We start from the raw sequence: 15,692 nt of genomic DNA, 5'->3' as shown, positions 1-15,692 counted from the left end.
AACCTCAGGTAAGTAACTTTAGCAGAAATTTTTGAACATTTATAATAATTAAGTAGAATAATATGTATGCATTTTTTAAAAAGTTTCAATTTAATAATAAATTACTCATATTTTTAAATAATTAGTGTCCACACCAACCGGACAATGTGGCATGTGGATACTACTTAATGATGATGTTGAAGGATTTGATTGAGCATGCGAGTCCTGGGCATTACTTGAGAACGGTATTATTAATTAAAATTTACAAATTATTTTTGAAACTATAAATGTAATCAAATAATTAATTAATATATTTTACTTTATATTTCTTGCAGCTAACAAGCACATCATATACAGAGGCACAAATTGATGAGTTGCGACAAGAATGGGCGACATATATGTTGCCGATAATCCAAAGTTACCGACCTCGTTGATAGGTTTTTTTTTTTAATTTTTTAACTCTTTCTTCATACACAATGCAATATTTGTTCATTTTGAATATTTCTAACAAATATTGTATTTCTTGTATATATCTAACAAATATATTTTTTTCTTCCAATTTAATTTATTATTAAATTAATTTAAATTTAGATTAAAATAATTTAAATTTAAATTAATATTATTTCAATTTAATTAATTTAATAATATTAAATTAATTAATATTAATTATTCAATTTAAATTAATAATATTAATTATAAATTTATTTAATTTATTTTTTTTAAATGTGGGAGACTTTCAATGTCTCCCAATGGGAGAGGTGGGAGACTTCCCACGTCTCCCAATGGGAGAGGTGGAAAGTCAACATTTGACTTTCCACCTCTCCCATTGGGAGACGTGGGAAGTCACTCACCTCTCCCAATGGGAGACGTGGGATGTCTCCTAGTGACTTCCCACGTCTCCCATTGGGAGAGGTGAGTGACTTCCCACGTCTCCCAATGGGAGAGGTGGAAAGTCAACGTTTGACTTTCCACCTCTCCCAGTGGGAGACGTGGGAAGTGAGGCACGTCTCCCAACGGGAGACGTGAGATATATACCTACAATGACCCTAGCAACAACGTCTCACTAAGTGGGAGACATTGTAGATTTCCAATGTCTCCCAATTAAAGTCATAAAACATCTATTTTGTTGTAGTGAATTTTGTCTAACAACTTAGTTATTATATTCAATTTTTTCTTCTTCATCAAAATCAAGTTTATGACTATTTGAATTTTTTTACAAAACACATGGACTAAAAAATAATTTATCAAAACACATGTTCCAAATAGTTAATGAGACAAAATACAATATTAAAAAATGTATAAACCTTTTATTATTATTATAAACCTTATTTTCCATTATTATTAGTTATTGTGCCTAGTGTGCTATATATGTGTTCTTCTAAGGATTACATTTATTACAATGTCATATCATGTGCGCTGGTCAACTATATATGTCCGAACATTCATTTTTATTTCGAGCTATAAGGTTAACTCAATAAAATACTTTTCACAAGCAACAATTAAATTTAATCTGTATAACTCATCAAACAATATCATATTATTAAAGAGATCACCACACCAATGATTATTTAATAATTATATATATAGGTTGTCTTTGGTAAAATTTTTGTTAAATAAAAATATATTTTTGTTTTATGTTTTTTTACTTTTATAAAATAAAAATACGTTTGATAACCATTTTTGTTTTCTGTTTTTTCAAAATAAAAATAAAAATGTGTTTGGTAATTTTTATTTTTATTTTTTGTACTTGAAGAAAATTTGGAGAGACTCATGAGAAGCCATTGAAGCTTGAGAGAGGTCTGTGTACAAGCTTGAGATGGGAGAAAAAAAATTAATCTAAATTTTTTTTGAAAGTATGAAAATGGTGTTTTCAAAATTTGGTAAATTTTAATTAAAATTTAAAAAAATTAAAAATAAGTTTAAAAAAACTTTAACTTACCGAACATGTTTTTCGGTAATGTTATCAAAATTTTTATTATTTAATCAAAATAACTGTTTAAAAAAACTTTACCGAACAGGGCCATAGTAATTAAAAAGTCATTTTTCAATCGCGCGCAACGTACAGAAAAACCGCCATCCGTTGAAGATGTAATACTATATAAACACCAGATACATTGATTTTATTATGACATTCACAATAATAATAATATACAGGACAGGACCACCCATTATTGACCTGGTAATAACACTATATGTCTCGAAACGAATATTTATTAATTAGGGTGATATATATCGATACATTTGGCCTGGTCAAATGTTGAATATAACCATGACTTTCGTACGCCATGCGCGTTTGGTCATTTCACACTAATAAAATGAGCTCTACACTACACTATAAATACAAACCTTCATAACTTAATTGTGCTCACCCAGATTTTCTTCCTTGACATACATTTTTAGCTATTGATATATATAGTTGCTATATTATAGTACTGCTATTATAGCCTAAAGAAGCCCATATTCAACACATACATATACACTACTTTTATATATATATATATATTCCATTAATGACTTCTATTATTGTTCTTCTACTACTCCCTTTTCTCTCACTGCAATGGCTTCTCATTTCTGGCTCCCCCAATACAGATCAGATTCCCAAGGTAAATTCTGAAATATGACATATATATGAATATTATTATATAATGAATAGACTTAACAATTTGTTATTGTGGTCGCTGATATAAAATGAAGAGTACGTGTTAACCTGCAATCATCTTTTAATCTTATTATTTAATAATAAATAATACTAGATACCTCCTTTATATATATATATGTACATTTATATAAAAAAATTATTGTTATATATGTATGTCTATATATAGTAAATATTAATATACGTTCAGATCAGGGCTATATATATAGATGAATCCTACGTATAACTATTTGTCATAAGCAGCATTATGTGATTTATATGGGGGCACCAAAACCATCAACAAATGAAAATGAAGCAGATGCCAAAGTTGCTGATCAATTGGCGCATTTGCAGTTACTCTCCTCCATCGTTCCAAGGTTAATTAATAATTAATTTATATTTATAATAGTGATCACACTCAAAATTTATTGATATAGACAAAAATCTATAATTATATTTATATAAAATCTCTCAAATATTCTTGTATTTACACATATAAAAATGTCATAAATATTGGCAGCGAAGAGAAGGAAAGAATATCTCTAATCCATCATTACCACCATGCTATTAGAGGATTCTCTGCCATGCTTACCGATAATGAAGCTTCTCTTTTATCGGGTATTTATATCTCTCTAACATCTACATATAAAGCTAGATATCACTATCATTTAATTTAATTTTTTTATTATTGTTATAAACAACATATATTTCAAAAGAGATTTAAAATGAATAAATAAACAAGGAATTAAATCGACTAGTTTCCAAGTTATCCAACAAAGAACTTTTTCACAGAAAAAAAGGTTCAACATGTCATAGCTATATATATATTTATATATCAATGTGAAAAGGACCTTTCTTTTTGTTTTTTCTTTTTAAAAAAAATGGAAAATAGGAACTAATTATAATGAATTTTTTTTATGTCAATAATAAAAAATTGAAAATGGGAGAACAGGTCATAGTGATGTGGTATCAGTCTTTCCGGATAATTTGGTTCAACTACATACAACACGTTCATGGGATTTCATAGAAGGAAGAGCAGGAAGACAATCGAAATGGGGTTTGGATAAGCATGTCACTAGTGATATTATTATTGGGATAATAGACTCAGGTGGGTAGTATTATTATATCTTATTAATTTTTCATCTTATTTGTTTATGTGTCTAGCTACTAGCTCTTTTCTATTTGATTGGACTTCTAATGTATATAAAAATATAATATTATATATGTCACAGTGGATCAACTGGATATATATCTAATCCATATATATATGTTTGCGTGTGATTGCATATTTTCATTTTAAACCTCATCATATTTTCATTTTAAACCTCATCAGGTATACTTTGTATATCCTTAAAAAAAAAAAAAATTAATAAATCTTATCCAGACTTTTAATGCATAATCTTATAAGACACTAATTATTAAAAATAATGGGAATTCAGGGATATGGCCGGAATCTGAAAGTTTTAGCGACGAAGGACTTGGGCCGATCCCTTCAAGATGGAAGGGAGTTTGTATGGAAGCACCAGACTTTAACAAGTCCAATTGTAATAGGTGGGTCTTCACAATTATATATATATACTTTATATTCAAAATGTTATTTCACTATTAAGTAGAACGAATTTAATTATTAATTATTCATGATATATATTAACCCTGAACACACTAGTCATCATATAATTATTCATTTCTCAAAGGTACGTACGTAATGGACTTATGGTTTTGATTTGGAGAAAAGGAAATAAGAAATAACTACGTACTAAGATAAATTGAAACCTAATATAGTAGAAGTAATACGATTGTTGTAGGAAGTTGATAGGTGCAAGATACTACTTCAATGAAAACGAGACCGATGTAGGGTCACCAAGGGACACAACTGGGCACGGAACACATGTGGCCTCCACTGCAGCGGGCTCAGTAGTTCCCAATGCTACCTTCTTCGGCTTAGCCAATGGCACCGCGAGAGGTGGCGCACCGTCCGCCAGGATTGCCAGCTATAAGGTGTGCTGGAGTGAAGGTTGTTACACAGCAGATATACTTAAGGCTATCGATGATGCAATCAACGATGGAGTTCACGTAATATCCATCTCTATTGGGTACATAAAGGGCTCCTCCCAAGAGTACTTGAATGACCCAATAGCCATCGGTGCATTTCATGCCGAGCAAAATGGTGTCTTGGTGGTTTGCTCGGCCGGTAATGATGGCCCTGATCCTTACACAGTCGGTCACACCGCACCCTGGATGTTCACTGTCGCAGCTTCTAGTATTGATAGAGATTTCAAGTCCATGGTTCCTCTTGGAAATGGGAAGATTCTAAAAGTGAGTACTAGTAAAACACAACTACACTTGATTTTTTAACTAACTTAACAGCGACCCTTTACTAATTATGTGCAAAACTTTTCCATATAATGTGTAATGTATTTATATTTCTTTTCTTGAATAATTAGGGAACTGGCATTCATTTTTCAAATCTTTCAAGGTCACCTATATATCCACTTATATTTGGAAAGGATGCGGCTATTAATTCTTCAGTTATATCATCGGCTGTGTAAGTGTAGTGATTTTACTCTAATTTTTCTTAAATAATTAATTAATGATTACAAGAGCATGATATAGTTGATAACTAATATCTCTTACACCAAATATGCAGATTGTGCTACGATAAATCTTTGGACATTACGAAAGTCACAGGAAAAATTGTGGTTTGTGTTGATGGTGGGAACTCTTCACGTTTAGACGTTGAGACTATACTTGAGAGTAATGGAATAATTATGATTAAGGAAGATGAAAAAATTTCACCCAGTCCAACAAACAATTTTCCATGGGTGGATGTTGGTAAAATTGCAGAATCTCACATTCTTATCAAGTACATGAACTCTACGAAGTAAGTGATCGTATCTATATAATTAAGCATATATACATGTATGTAGTTTCAAGTAGAACTAGCTATATATATGTTACTTGTGTATACTTGATAATTAATTATACATGGCGAGATAATTCATGTTCACAATTGCATCAAACCTAGTTTATTAAGAGATTTTTTTTAAACATATATATGGCAACACAGGAAGCCAACAGCAACAATTCTTCCAACAGTTGAAGTTCCAAGGTTTTATAAACCTGCACCAGTGGTCGCCATTTTTTCGTCGAGAGGCCCTGGAGAGTTCACAGAAAACATTTTAAAGGTCACTTTCTCACCTAATTAAACTCTCATTAATTATCTGCTAATTTTAAAAGACATTGAAATTTTAATTACTATAATAACTAATAGATTATTAGGATTTAGGATCTTATATATATATGTGTGTGTTAAGTCCTTGACGTGAGTGTATATATATATATGTAAATCACAGCCGGATATAATGGCTCCCGGAGAGGCGATTTTAGCTGCAGATATGAGCAGATCAGGATTTAGGTTCGATTCTGGAACCTCTATGGCTTGTCCACATGTATCTGGGGCTGCGGCTTTCATCAAGTCAGTTCACCCTACGTGGACTCCTTCTATGATTAAATCAGCACTTATGACCACATGTACGTATAGATTTTTATATAAACCGCTATAAGATGAAGTGTAATAACTAATTAATAATTGCATGGCTAAAACTTATCTATATATTTCTTCTTCTGTGTCTTTTTCATTGGGCACAACCAGCAACTGCTTACGACAACGCAGGGAAACCATTGACAAATAGCTCAAAGTATATCGCAAACCCACATGAGACTGGAGTTGGAGAACTAAACCATATGAAAGCTCTAAACCCAGGACTAGTCTTTGAAACTTCCACACAAGACTATTTCAATTTTCTTTGTTACTATGGCTATACAGAGAAGGATAATATAACATCCATATTTCCAAACGACAGAAAGTTCCAATGCCCCAACAACTCAAACGACCAACTCATCACAGACATTAATTACCCTTCCATCTCTATTGGCCAGCTAAAACGACACCAATCAGCCTCCAGAGTCATCAAAAGGACTGTGACCAATGTGGGGCCCTCCAACTCGACATACATTGCTCGAGTTCATTCCCCAAAAGGCTTAGTTGTAAAGGTCAATCCGGAGAAGATTGTATTCTCCAAGGGTCTGAAAAGGGTTCCTTTTGAGGTGTCGTTTAATGGCAAGGGGGCTCCTAGTGGGTATAATTTTGGACATATTACTTGGTCTGATGGTCGCCATTCTGTTCGTGTGGTTTATACCGTGAATGTCCAATAATTTTAATTTATATGTATGTAATGTAATGTTCATTTGTTCATTTATTCATTTGGTAATGTGATCCCCTCAAATTCAGGAGAAATGAAAATAATTATTCTTCCATCTCACATGTAAAGACTTTCTTTTATTAAAGCTGTGTAAAAATCTACTCTACAGTTTTTTACCAACATATAAAATTTTATGAATTTTTCCCAATTCGAATTTGAGTTATTTATTTGTATTCTAATTTTGATAGATTTAATATATATGTTTATTTATTGTGTATTATATCAATAGTTTTTTCCCTAACGTCATTGAATGAATGCTTTTTTAATTGAATTTTTATTCTGCATCTTTGTTTTATTGCTTATATCCTGAATCTTGTATTAGTGAACTTTATTTGAATTTTGTAGAACCCAATTTACAAGATTTGAATTGTTATGTATCTAGTCTGAATTTTCAAAAGAAAAATGAGCTATAATGATATATCTAGTAATTTGAATTCCACATTGTTTATGACTCATAGGCTTGTATGTAAATCTCAATGTTGTAAGAAAGTTGTGAACTCTACAAATGATCCCATGTGTGAATAGGTGAAAATGACTCTATTTATTAGCATTTAATATCTTAATTAATCACTACAAGAAATACAATCTTTAGTGGCAATATTATTAGGACATAGAAATAACGTTTTCCTATATATATATATATGATAATTTTTTTTTATGACCGCGAATATTCTAACTATTTAGAACATTATGTAAATTTTCAGAAAATTTTGAATAGTTTATAGTACCGAAAATTAGGTTCAAACATATTGTTTTTGACGCGCATAAAAAAAATTAGTCACGCGTGCAACAACATGTTTGAACCTAATTTTCGGTACTGTAAACTATTCGGAATTTTCTGAAAATTTGCAGGATGCTCTAAATAGCTACAATATACAAGGTCATAAAAAAAATCGCGTCAAAAACTGTTAACGAGTTGTAAACATTGAGAGCCCTACCGGTAGAGCTTAAAGAAGCTCCTATAAAAAAATTCCCCTATATATATTTATTATTATTATTATTATTAAAAGTGTTTAGACCTATACTCTTTCTCTCTCCCACACCTCTGTTTCTCTAGCCTCCCTCATACCCAGCCGCTTCCCTCATATCGCCTCCCTCATACCGCGCCGCCTCCCTTATACCGCGCCGCCCCCATCATACTGCGTCCTTCATACCCAGCCGCCTCCCTCCTCTTCCTTCTCAGTTAATAGTCTTAGTCCCCTGTATTTGTGATTTAGCAAGTCACAGGAGGAAAAAAAGAAAGAAAAGTCGCTGGGGTACTCTTATATTTTTTTAGTGCATTTATGTATATAGATTCTGCATAATATTGTTCATGGTCTACCTGTGTGATCTTGGTCTTTACTTATTAAATAACTGATGTTATCTTTCGTATTGATAACATCTTCATCATATATCACATATCATCTTCATTACTTATTAAATATGACATCAAATATCTTCTTTTTATTTCATTATATATCATCTTCAGCTTTTGAATAAGTACATTAATTGAAATATAATGTGAAATTAACTAAGCTGATTGACATATATATCAACATGAAAATTCTATAATAAGTTACAGATGATCAAAAGATTAATTATAAAAGGTGATGCACATATTCAATTTTACTCAAAATATCGTAACCTCCACAGTATCCATAGTCGATGCCTCCGCACACAGCATAGGCACCGTAGCCACCGCAGGCACCAAAACAAGGGGACAATACAGAGGACGTTGAGGGTTGAGATATTTTGTATATTATTGTATGAAATAATAACTTTTAATTAATATATTATTGCATGAATATTTAGTTTGGATAATATTGTAATATTGTATTAGTTGTATAATTTGAATAAATTATTAATTTTATGCATATTTAAATTTAATATTATTAATTTTATGTATATTTAATTTTGATATTATAAATTAAAAACTATTATTTAAAATTTTTATTTTAATAATTTTTTTTATTTTTTTAATTATATCAAAGTATTAGGGACAACATTTGTCGCCGCTAATAATATAAAAGCCGCCGCTAATATTAAATTATTAGGGGCGATTTTTTATGATCAGAGAATCACGATTATTAGGGGCGACGATCGATTTATTAGGGGAGAAAATGTCGCCGCTAATACTAATTATTAGGGGCGACATTAAAATCACCACTAATAATCGATATTAGCGTCGACATATTAGCGACGCCATGTGACTATTAGATGCGACTTTGGGTATTATTAGGGGTGACATCCGTCACCCCTAAAGACCATTTTTGTTGTAGTGAATGCTGAATTATTAAAATTGTAAAATAGGAATTAATTATTTAATGTATTTGAATGTACTAGACTTAGTTACATTACAATAAAAAAAATACCTTTAGGAGCGACATATGCCGCCTTTAATGATATCAAGGGCGGCATGTCGCCCCTAAAAAGTCACTATTAATGAGTCGATGCTAATATGGATTATTAGCGGTGACACATGTAGTTGCCCATAATAATCAAACGGGGCAACAATGTCGCTTCTAATACTTTGACAATCGCTCCAAAAAAAGATTCTCACAGAATCAATTTTTGCCCCTAATAATAAAAAGTCGCCCCTAATGTTGTATTATTAGAGGCGACTTTTTATTATTAGATGCGACAAAAGTCGCCCCTAATAGATTTTTTAAAATTAAAAAATTAAAAAAAAATTATTTAAAGAAAATATAATTTTTTAAATAATATTTATTTTGAATTCATAAAAACAATAATATCCAAATAAAATATGCATAAAAACAAAAATTCGTTCAGATTACAAAACTAATATCCATTAATATTCATGCATACAATAATATATTAATTAAAAGTAATTGTTTAATATAAACATATAATCCCTCAAATACGCAACGTCAACAAAAACATAATTATTTGAATTGACATATAATAAAGTTAAGCTTACATAATATCGTTCAACATCCTCGTTGACAAACTTCTTGTTCTTTTTCATCCAGTATTGTTCCTTCCATTCTTCAATGAGGTTCAAGTTCAACGAATAAAGAAAATGAGAATGCTAGAGAACTTATAATTTAATACATCTTAATTAAGTTGACATTTTCACTTACTTTTTTGTGACCAGTGGCCGTTAATGATTTCGTGCCTTGTGTTGTAGAGTACTTCATTTGGTCTCGGTTTAGTTTGTTCTTCTCTCTGAGTGCGCAATAAACTCTGAAGTCGTGAAAAACTCACAATTTTTTTTCCACTGATCGTTGTTGACATCTTTGGGTGGATTCTGTAGGACCCGATAAATATACGGTAAATATAAAAACATATGATTAAAAAATATTAATTATGTGTGTACCCTATTCTACTTTTTTACTCCATTTCTATAAGGGTAAATAACCTATCTCATTCGAGTTTGTTGTATACATATAGTATGATATAGACTCTTTTCATTCTTTCAAATTTGTAAAAATGTCAGTAGCACCTCCCCATGGTTCTCATAAGTGCGCAGACTAAAATAAAGTCTGCCCACCTATGAGAACAAATGTGAAGTCTCAAAAAAAAAATATATATATATTATTTAAGTGGTGGGACCCACTTGTTTTAAAAATAAGAATATTTTTTCTTTTCTTTTCTTTTTCTTTCTTTTTCCTTTTCCTTCCCGAGCACTCTCTTCTCCTTCTTCTTCTTCTTCTTCTTCTTCTTCTTCTTCTTCTTCTTCTTCTCTCGGCAACCGGTGGCAAGACATCAGACCCAACCACCACCGGCCACCATTTTTGATCTTCTTCTTCTCTCGGCAACTGGTGGCAAGACATCAGACCCAACCACCACCGGCCACCATTTTTGACGCGTGGCAGCTCATCAGTTTCGCCTTGTTCCGGCGACCTCAACTGCCAAGCGGCACCGCCCAACTCTCCGTTAATCGTTCGGAATCGCCAGTCAAAGTTTTGGTCCGTCAACTTTGACTGTGTTTTCCGGCCAACTCCGACCACCACTCGGCAAGTGGTTGGTACCTTTGGAACCGGTGTGAAGAGAGGAACAAAACCCACTAAGTCATTCCGGTCAACTCGCCATTTTTCTCCGGCAAGATTTTGGGTATCTTTGCCCTTTGGAAGCGTTTTCCGGCGACACCAGAGGTCATTTGGGCGAAGGAGCTGTACTTTCGTGATGTACTCATCGGGGTGATCGTTTTGATATATGCCATGCATATATTCGTTGACGTTTCCGGTACCGCCACCAACCGCTATTGTGCACCGCTTGGGTGAGGTTCCGAAACTTGAAATTTTAAATATGGTCATATTATATGTCATTGGACACGATTTTGAATAAGGAATGCTATGATGATAATCGTTTGCTCATTTGGTGCACGTAGGAAAAACGTGATATTAAAATCGGACTAAATCATTCTAAGATCATCGATAAGCTTAGGAGCGTTGCTTTGGGCTCGGATTAAATTCTAAGGAGATATCTAAAGAGGTAGGGACTCAACTAGACTATTGGACTTATTTTACTCGTATTAAATTGCATTCAACATATTCCAATTTTGATATTTATAAAATGTTTGAAAAATTGAAAACTTAACCTGCATGTTTTCTGATCTGTTCTGAGGGCACCGAGTGCCAAATATATATTTTGTTCACTTATTTATGCAGGTTATGATTTTTGGGTTTATTCAAATGTAGTTGTTATGCTGCCCAATTTTCTAAAATATAAAGGGAATATGTTTCTTTCTTTTCATGTTTACCTGCATTTGGTTATACTGATGATAGCCATAGTGATCATGATTGGTGCACGTTGTTGTTTCACGACCTAGTTTCTGTGTCATCATAGGTAGATCAGGTGTCCACTCACCTGTAGGTGTAAAGACCTAGCATCTGTATACAGTAAGTGTTCTGAGCCTCCCCATTGTGGTGGTTATCAGGTCCGGCTACCCGGTTTAGGATGTCGGATTTTCTATGGTGGGTAAAGGGAACTAGGGATCTAGTGGACGGTGTGATGTGCACTTGTAGCTATGCTCTTATGATTATTTGTGGTTTCTCTATTTTGGTTTATACATGATGATATATGTTTTGCTTTCAAAGCTAACTATGCAGGGGTTTTATTAAACTTTTGGGTCCATGATATTAGTTGTTTTCCTACTGGGCTTTATAAGCTCACCCCTATCTCTCCCATTCCAGGAGCCTAGTGACGCAAATGTGGAAAAATGTGAATTATTGCTGAAGCCAATGTGTTTAGTGCCATAGTCCTATCTTTTGAACATTTTATGTATTTAATTTGGAACCTATCGGTCTGTACATCTAAATTAGCTATGTCCTAGTTAGAAATGAGGAATGGTGGATGCTAAGTATTATTTTAGGTATTTTATGACTTATAAAATTTAACTGTTTGGTGACTACATAACTGTGGGGATATTATTATTCTATGTATTAAGATAAATGATCCTACTTTTATCCGTAATATTTTCATATATAATTATAGGAGTTATTCCATTGTTTCGACTTATAATTATATCAAATTTAATATAAATTAAAAGATCATTTATAAAGACTATTTTCCACCGAGGGTCAAAGTTTGACCTTTGACCACCCAAGTTATGGATATTACAAATCTGCCACGGCCTAGGGCTCGGGTCGTGACAGAAAAATGGTATCAGAGCACCGGGTTCAAATACCTCTGGGTGTGTCACCAAATAGATTAAATTTATTTTAAAATAAAGTATTTTGATCTATAAAAGGCGTATGTATTTAGAGAGCATCCATTCCTCACTAACTGGTTAGCTTTTGATTTACTGACCTAAGAAAATGCCTCCGAAAGGAAGGACAACAAGGAGAAAGCCTGCAGATGATGTCCTTGAGGCTGAGGTTCCTTCTTCGCCAGTTGCATTCCCTGTGAACGCCATTCTTGAGGCTTTAAGAGGCATTCCTGCCAAACAGATGGATCCAGCTGCCCGATAGAGCAATCACTTCTAGATTTTCCATCGGATTCAAATGCTTAAGTGTAAAGGTGGAAGGGATTCCATGGTTGCTGAAAGATGGTCGAGGCATATAAAGAAGAGTTTAAACATTATAGGAACACCTAAGGAGTATCATGTTAATATTAATGTGCCCAAGTTGGAAAGGAGTGCACTGGATTGGTGGAGAGTCTTAAGTAGAATAAGAGGAATTGATGGGATGACTTGAGGAAATTTTGAGATGGGTTTTCGAAGAACAACATTTTAACCCATCTCATAGGAGGACTAGATTGGATCCTTTGATTGCTTAAGATCAATGATAGGTTGATGAGATCTCAGAATGACTAGATAATGATGGATGTGAGTGAATGATTCTACATGAAGTTTGTAGAGTTATCTTCCTATGTTTATGCCGGTACGGTTGGTCAACCTCCTTTATTTGAGCAGTTTCTCCGTCCCTTACTCCCTTCAATGCTGGGTCCACTTGCCCTATGACCTTTGGAAATTTGAATGAGTGTGTGACAGCAGCCTTACGGACTGAGGCTCATCAAGAAGGAATCGAAAGAAAGATTGCCCACATGACAACAGAGATTCCAGCCATCACATGGAGGACCCATAGGGAGTTATGCAAGGTCTACTCCTTTCACAGGACAAACTAAGAGTAACCAGTCTCAGACTTCATCATATGGTTTCACACCCACACTAGGGCAACAATCCCAATATCAACATTAGTTCTAGCCCCAAAGTTCAGGATTCAACCAGGGGTACTCCCAGAGTTTTCAAACTCCTATTTCTGCTAGAAGTTAGAGAGAGTTCAATCCCGGAGGAGACTCTAGTGCAAGCACAAGCCATATGGTCAAGGAAAAGGGAAAGCAAAGGAAAAAGCCTATGGTCAAGCCTATGCTCTTAGTAGTGATGATGTGCAAGGAGGAGCATGCCAAGGAGTTGTGGATGGTGTGGTTCTTATCTCACACTCTTGGGCTCATGTATTATTTGATACTGGTGCATCTCATTCTTGTATATCATTAATGTTTGCTAGCATGTTGGGTTTGAGTTGAGAAACTTTTAGTCCTACATTGCAGTTGAGTGTACCCATGGGAGGGTATGGTGAAGTATCAACCATCTGCAAATCGGTTGTATTATGTTTGAATGACATAATTTATTAGGAAACCTGATGGTGTTACCTATGTGACAAGCTGATGTTATTCTTAGCATGGATTGGTTGTCTAAGTACCAAGCCATTGTTGAATGCTCACACAAAATGTTGACTCTTTTATCTCCAAGTGGAGATTTCATTGTATATCAAGCCAACATGAGTGCAGTAAGGCAAGATCCTATCCTTAAGGCACGTTTAGGTGGGAAAAGAAACTTAGAGTGTTATGGGAGTCTGTTTGCAATTGAGGATAAGTCTAGGCAGTCTAGGCCTCTAGACAAGTTTCCTTGGATATCAGTGGTTAGTGGCTTTCCAGTAACAACTTCGAAAGAAAACTACAGGCTTGTACCTCTTTCTGTGGCCGGTTCCTGGTGATTTCTTCTGCCCTTTCCTATAGTACTCAACACTATGAATAGGGTCGAGGATAGGGTTATCCTCTAGACAATTGAGGATAACCCTATCCTCGACCCTATTTTGACCCCTGACCTTACCTCGACCCACGACCTCGACTCCCGGAAATTTAAATATTATAAATTAATTAAAATATCTTGTAACGCCCTCCTAATCCACTGTGTACTAAAAATTTTGTCAGACCTACTAATTAGGTCATTTGGCTTAAAATGTGTAACTAAGGTTAGTGACAAGGGTTAGGGTTAAATTTTTTTGTCAAAGAACCATTGACTTTTATTCCAAAAGTGTTATATAACATGGGATCCCAAAATATTACAACATAACTGTTAAAAGGGGAAATACATATAAAAAGTTACATCAGGTGGCCTAAGCGGCAAAACAGGGCTATAACCCTAGTTCCTATGAGATAACCCCAACCGTGATGGTTGAGCAGCAACATATGTACACGCCGCAACCGAAGCTCTCCACCTCATGGCTAGTCAAACTTTCCCTTTCCCTTACCTGCACAACAAAGCACTCGTGAGCCGAGGCTCAGCAAGAAAACATAACGTACAATAATAGAGAATATAACTTTAAATAACCATTCAACAATAATCAACAAAATTAATTCATAACCAACGTCATTTAGTTCAATCACGCGATCATTTGATCGACATGGGGCCGTTGCCCTATTCAGTTGGCCTTTAAGCCAACCCTTGGGCCTATGCCCTAGCCACATGACCATAGAGTCACCTGGGGCCTCTCCCTTAGCTTTGTCTCACTAGCGATAAAGCTAGCCCAACCCCCGTGGTTCATCTTCGACCTTAAAGTTGATCAACGTAATAGTACGTTGCTAGTTTAGGCCAATGCCTCTTGACCAGCGCACAGTGCGCTATTGCCGTCCTTGACTTATAAGTCAAGCCCTGATCCAGGATTACATACCTTACTTATAGGAAACAGATATGGATAGGCACATCCTGAAAATTAAGCACATATTCATGCTAATCATGCAATCCCATTGAATAAACATTTTCATAATACTAAGCACATTCATATAACGGGGCCAATTGCCCTAACCATAGAATTCACATAACGAATATAAACACTTGGCATCTAACAAGAAGCATGTAAAACAATAACCTAACATAACCAATCCCGGGGCCCAAGCCCTAATCACATTGATATACAACAGACGGGCCAAGCCCTAATCACATACAACACGTTCTGGGTGCAATTTTCTTACCTTAGATCCAAGCAAGCGTAAATGAGAACGACCCTCGAGCACGATCCCAGTTCTAAGCCCTTAGCGATAGCCTAAGTCACAACCATAAAATATGATTATATTAATATCGAGTGATCAAAGGC

At 34.2% G+C, this 15,692-nt stretch overlaps 1 protein-coding gene and 1 long non-coding RNA gene across 2 annotated transcripts; both read left to right on the top strand.

The window, feature by feature from the left end:
• The first annotated feature begins 2,377 nt into the window (after positions 1–2,377).
• LOC133797936 (CO(2)-response secreted protease-like) lies at positions 2,378–6,936 on the top strand. The gene is made up of 11 exons (XM_062236062.1): positions 2,378–2,582; positions 2,879–2,991; positions 3,135–3,232; positions 3,567–3,722; positions 4,054–4,165; positions 4,420–4,930; positions 5,059–5,159; positions 5,262–5,495; positions 5,682–5,799; positions 5,968–6,145; positions 6,267–6,936. The coding sequence occupies exons 1-11, from the start codon at positions 2,490–2,492 to the stop codon at positions 6,827–6,829; spliced, it is 2,277 nt and encodes a 758-aa protein (XP_062092046.1). The 5' UTR covers positions 2,378–2,489; the 3' UTR covers positions 6,830–6,936.
• A 3,946-nt stretch (positions 6,937–10,882) lies between these two features.
• LOC133793920 (uncharacterized) lies at positions 10,883–12,286 on the top strand. The gene is made up of 2 exons (XR_009875030.1): positions 10,883–11,095; positions 11,207–12,286. It is a non-coding gene; the product is annotated as an uncharacterized LOC133793920 (long non-coding RNA).
• Positions 12,287–15,692: the final 3,406 nt, after the last annotated feature.

The sequence above is a fragment of the Humulus lupulus genome, chromosome 8 (assembly GCF_963169125.1).
Source record: "Humulus lupulus chromosome 8, drHumLupu1.1, whole genome shotgun sequence".
Lineage (NCBI taxonomy): Eukaryota > Viridiplantae > Streptophyta > Magnoliopsida > Rosales > Cannabaceae > Humulus > Humulus lupulus.
The sequence above is the reverse complement of the archived record's forward strand: the minus strand, read 5'-3'. Positions and strand labels throughout refer to the sequence as shown.